Source organism: Coffea eugenioides, chromosome 1, assembly GCF_003713205.1.
Source record: "Coffea eugenioides isolate CCC68of chromosome 1, Ceug_1.0, whole genome shotgun sequence".
NCBI classification, from domain to species: Eukaryota; Viridiplantae; Streptophyta; class Magnoliopsida; order Gentianales; family Rubiaceae; genus Coffea; species Coffea eugenioides.
This window is the reverse complement of record NC_040035.1, coordinates 31,578,892-31,584,817: the sequence shown is the minus strand read 5'-3', so window position 1 is coordinate 31,584,817 and position 5,926 is coordinate 31,578,892. Positions and strand designations below refer to the sequence as shown.

Here is a 5,926-nt window from a genome sequence, read left to right as displayed (position 1 = left end):
ACATACCATGCAAATGCATAATTTTTTTGAAAAACAAGTTAGTGATATGAGATGCATCATCAGTTTTATAGCAAGGGATAAAATAAGCCATCTTTGAAAATCTATCAACTACCACATAGATGAAGTCATTACTCCTTGGTGATCTAGACAATCCCAAGATAAAGTCCATAGACAAGTCTACCCAAGGGTATTGTAGGATTGGCAATGGGATATACAGGCCATATGAATTTGTTTTGGACTTGGCTTTGTGGCGAGTAGCACATCTAACAACCATACGTTCAACATCCCTATGCATATGATGTCAGTAAAAGTGCTCTTTCAACATTTCTAAGGTCTTAACAATGCCAAAATGTCCCATGAGGCCACCACCATGTGCCTCTCTAACCAAGAGATCACGAATGGACGAATTAGGCACACACAACTTGTCCACATAGAGCAAAAATTCGCCATGCAAGAAGTATTTTTCATGCGGGTTCTTAGTATAGGATGTAAATATTTCACCAAAATCAAGATCATGTGCATAAAGCTCGTTGATTATTTCAAAATCAAGCAACTTAGCATCAAGAAAAATGAGCAAGGAATGTCTACGAGATAGTGCATCAACTACCACATTCGTTTTGCTAGTTTTGTACTTAATGACATAGGAAAAAGTGTCAATGAAACTTACCCATTTGGCTGCCGTTTGCTCAATTTCGGCTGCTCTTAAGGAACTTCAAGGATTCATGGTCGGTGTGGATCACGAACTCCCTTGGCCGGAGATAATATTGCCATGTCTCCAAGGCTCTTACCAATGCGTACAACTCCTTGTCATATGTAGGGTAGTTCAATGCAGCACCTCCCATTTTCTCACTAAAATATGCATAAGGTCTCTTGTCTTGCATGAGTACAGCTCCAATTCCTACACCAGAAGCATCACATTCAATCTCAAAGTCTTGTTAAAGTAAGGTAATATTAAAATAGGTGCATGTGTGAGCTTGTCATTAAGGGTAAGGAATGATTTTTCTTGGGTTTCTCCCCAATGGAATTTGTCATTCTTTTTGGTCACCGCGGTCAATGGTGCAGCAATGGTATTGAAGTCTTTGACAAAACGCCGGTAGAAGCCAGCCAATCTATGAAAACTTCATATCTCAGCAACGGACTTTGGTGTTGGCCATTGTCTGATGGCCTCAATTTTGAATTCGTCTACTTTGATACCTTGTGAACTCACAACATAGCCTAAAAACACAAGTTCATTAGTACAGAAAGTGCACTTCTTGACATTAGCATAGAGGCTTGCCTTTCGAAGTGTCTCAAGTACCAATCTAAGATGCTCCATATGCTCATGCATGTTTCGACTATATATCAAGATATCATCAAAGTAAACAATGATAAATTTCCCTATAAATTGCCTTAAAACATGGTTCATCAATCTCATGAAAGTGCTAGGGACATTAGTCAACCCAAAAGTCTTGACTAACCACTCATAAAGTCCATGTTTTGTTTTGAAAACTGTTTTTAACCCATCTCCCTTTTTCATCCTAATTTGATGATAGCCACTTCTCAAATCAATTTTAGTAAAAATGATAGCATCGTCAAGTTCATCAAGCATATCATCTAATCTAGGAATAGGATGACGGTATTTAACAGTTATAGCATTAACGGCTCTACAATCAGTGCACATACGCCAAGTACCATTCTTTTTTGAAAAAAGTATAACAGGCACAACACAACTTTCTTTTACCTAACCCTTATTTAGTAGGCCATCAACTTGCCTTTGAAACTCCTTAGTTTCTTCAGGACCCATGCGGTAGGCTAGTTTGTTGGGTAATGGTGCTCTAGGAATGAGTCGATTTGGTGCTCGATCCCTCAAATGGGTGGTAAGCCATCAGGGATCTCATCAGGGAACATGTCCTTGAATTCCTGCAACAGTGCAACCACACTCGATGGCAATGCCTTATCGAACTCATCAACATTCAAAAGGACATGTTTGCAGATCACGAGTATCACAGGCTGATTAGAATATACAATCTTTCGAATATCCTTAGCCTTGATTATCATGTTTTGCTTTCTAGTGTTGAATTTAATTAATGCATGATCATGTGGGACACTAGGGGTATCGACTTGAGCCTTGGCCGAATGCTCACTTGTTGAAGTGGAGCAATTCCCAGATTCGGCCGTCCTTTGTTTTCTCTTTTGACGGTCTAAGTCACACTCCCTTTGCAACTTAAATTGGTCCTCATATACTTGTGCAGGTGTGAGAGGTGTTAGGACCATGCGTTTACCATTGTGCAATAGAATGTACTTATTGGATCTACCATCAAATGTAACATGCTTATCAAATTGCCAAGGTCTTCCTAAAATGACATGAGTAGCATGCATAGGGACAACATCGCACACAACTTCATCAATGTAATTGCCAATTGAAAAAGGAAGGCATACCTATTTGTAAACACGCACCTCTCCATCCTCACTTAGCCATTGTAATTGGTACGGGTGTGGATGTTTAGTCGTAAGAAGTCCCAAACTTTCCACTATTAGCAAGCTTGCCACGTTGGTGCAACTTCCTCCATTAATAATGAGATTGCATACTTTGTCACTTACTTTACATCGAGTATAAAATAAGTTTTTCCTTTGTAAATGCTCATCCTCCTTGACTTAGGCGGTTAGCACTCGTCATACCACCAAACAACCAATTTCTCCTTGAGTAGGAGAGCACTCTTCCTCGATCGAGTCATTCTCCAAACAATCATCTTTGGTCAAGCCGGGCATCTCCTCACAATCATCGTCATCGGATACGATTTCTTCGTTGTGAGTTACTAATATGATCCTTTGATTTGGACATTGGGATTGGATATGTCCAAATCCTTGGCATTTGAAGCATTTGATATCTCTACTTCTAGACTTAGGAGTCTCTTGAGTGGTCTTAGAAGTGGACCTAGATGCATCAAGAAATTTGTTAGGGGTAGAATGAAAATTTCGGCTAGGGACATTATCTTGTGTCCGGCCAGTGGTAAATGGTGTAGCCGAATGTCCAGCATCATGTGATGTCCTCTGCAGTTGACTTCCCTTCCACGCATTCAGATTTAGGGGTTGATAGCTTCGGCCACCCCTCCTCAACTTCTTACCCCTTTCGACCTTAATAGCTAACTCAAGAAGGTCACTCATATCCAAGTAGTGTTGAAGTTCCAAAGCTTCTTGAAGGTCAGGGTTTAGACTTCTAAGAAACCTCGCTATTGTGGCCTCACTTTCTTCTTGGATATTAGCCCTCATCATGGCCATCTCGATCTCCTTGTAATAGTCCTCCACACTCATGTTGTTTTGAGTGAGGGTTTGTAGCTTTGAATGGAGATCACGGTTATAATAGCTTGGAACAAACCACTTACGCATCATGGCCTTGAGTTCACGCCAAGTTCGGACTCACGGTTCATATTCCTCCTTCTACTAGTCTGTACTTGATCCCACCACACGAGTGCATAGTTGGTGAACTCAACAGTGGCAACCTTCACCTTTTGTTCATTGCTATAGTCATGGTAATCGAAAACCATCTCAATGCAGCCTTCCCATTCCAGGTAAGCCTCAGGGTCACTTTTCCCTTGAAAAGTAGGAACTTGGATTTTAAGTCCCTTAAGCTCGTTGTTAGAAGTGTCCCTTTTAGGCCTCTCGACTCTTTCCTCGTCCTCACTAGCCTAGTAATCTTCATAATTTGACCCTTTGGTGGTTACTTGATCTAGACCGAGAGCCTCTCGTGAGACTCTTGGAGAGTTCATCAAAGTGGTTGTGCAATTCCTCCATTGATTGATGACTAATCCGCTTGAGTTCGGATTTCATAGCATTGAACATCAAGGTGTAGTCGGAGGTTGGATTAGCTTGCTCCATATCTCTTGTTTTGCCCTGCAAAAGGTTAGTGACAAGAAAATAATGCAAATATAACCTCACTTTACTCCCTTAGTATGTCATTCACTCTCGTATTTTCACTCCAAAGCACTCTAAATGTCTTACCAAAAGTTCTTACCTGGCTGGCTCGGATTAGTTGAGAAATGCCGCATAACAATCCAAAAATTGTTCCCCAAACTTTCCACAAGAGTAACCAAGAAGTGAGACACAATTTGGAAGCAAATGGGATGCGGAAGTGTATGGAAGGTGGCAGACAGATTTGGAAAGGGCCGCTAGTGTGAAAAGAGAAATGCACAAAAACCCTAGTTTCCTAATTTGGAACGACTTATGCAAGTGGGATTAGGAGAGTTATCCAAGCTGTCCACTTAGTTTCCTAATGAATTTGGAAACAAGTTAATTTTTGGAAACCTTTAGAAAACCCTTTTCTTCTTGAAACAACTTTTAGGAACTTCCAAATTCTATTCCAATAAGGAGTTCATAAATCAGATTTTGTTTCTTTTCCCAAAACACTTCACTCACGTCGGTTGGAAGGTTGGCTATTAAAGCCCCTCCTATGCGAGCCTTCACTTGCAAACGCACAAGACCAAGCTCAAATTTTCTGGTCAAGTACCCAAGGCAGTTCGGTTTTCGCTCAAGACAATGGAATCTCAACAAGGTGGTGCACACAACCCTCCTCAGGCTCCCCCTCAATGGGTTACCCAAGATGTTCCCAAGAAGGAAGCAAGAACTCCAAGACAACCCTTCGCCAATGCTCGGGAATACAAGAAGATGTTCACTAGGCGGAAGAGACAAGTTTCCAAGAATCAAGATGTTCAAGAGCTCCAAGAAGTAGCAGATCAAAACTTTTGGATCTCTTTTCTTTGTTTTTATTCTCTTTTGGCTTGGAAACAAGATGTAACCGCGACATATTTGGGCAATAAACTTCAAGTTTTCTTTTCTTTCTTTTCTTTTCGTTTCTATTTTTTTTTTGACTTATACGAACAACACAACACAAACTTGGCCGAATGCATTAATTTCCAGGTTTGGTTCGGCCAATCATGCACACAAGAAACTACCAAGAACTTCAAAATCTTTCAAAAACTTTCAAGGAAGTTATCAAGAACTTCAAGAATTTCAAGATTGTGATCAAGAAATTCAAGAACCTCAAGATTCTCGTAGGTTCTCTCAAGATTCACAAATGCCAACAAGGTTCACCAAAATTCAGTTTTGAAACCCAAGTATACAAGTTAGATAACTCAAGAACAAGGGTGGACAGATTTGAGACGCGACAATAAGCAACTTCGAACAGAAATTGAATGCCAAAAAGGATGGAACACTACATGATGCACTTGGACAGACTTGTAACAACGAGGAAGTGATTAACGACGCAATGCACAACAACACACAACGAACAGAATTTCTGGATAGATTGTGACTCAAGAACAAAGCAGCGTTAAACGAGACAAAGAGAATAAGAACCCTAGTTGCCACCACCAATTTTTTTTTGTTTTTCTTACTGGACACGACACGGCCAGCCAACACACAAAGCGATGAATTCTAAAACAGAATTTTAGACACAAACACCATGACAAATCTGGGCAGAAACTTCGAACGACGAGGCACCACACCCAACCAGAATTTACGACTATGAAGAAACAAGGCTTCGGACAGAAAATTTTTTTTTTGAACAATGCAGCGGAAAATAGAAACCCTGAACGACAAAACAAAGACAAAAGCAATGGATATAACAGATTGATACCTCAACCTAGGCTCTGAAGCCAACTGATACGCTTCTCGGTCAACTCGTTCCGAGATACATAGTGTCGCGCCCCACTTTTTGATGGAATGTGTGAATGAGTGATGATGTGTGCGTGGTGTGAGATGTGAGTGGTGTAATGGAATGTGAACGTGTGTAAATGAAAAGTAAAAGGCCATGGGACTTGATAATGCGACGGTTTGGCCATATAAAGTTCAAAAAGGGTTTTTTGTATCAAAAATGGAGTCGCCACTTGGTATAGGGTTAGGGTGTACCAAGTCACCCAAAAAATGGTTTTTTGTTTTTGAATGAAAAAAG

The 5,926-nt window shown here is 40.5% G+C and overlaps 1 protein-coding gene across 1 annotated transcript; it reads right to left on the bottom strand.

Annotated features, from left to right (window-relative positions):
- Positions 1 to 301: 301 nt before the first annotated feature.
- Positions 302 to 1,783, bottom strand: LOC113770323. Its single transcript, XM_027314743.1, has 5 exons — positions 1,752 to 1,783; positions 1,500 to 1,598; positions 1,195 to 1,334; positions 789 to 898; positions 302 to 631 (listed from the first exon to the last, which is right to left on the bottom strand). Exons 1-5 carry the CDS (start codon positions 1,781 to 1,783, stop codon positions 302 to 304), a joined length of 711 nt encoding a protein of 236 aa, XP_027170544.1.
- Between the last annotated feature and the right edge of the window lie 4,143 nt (positions 1,784 to 5,926).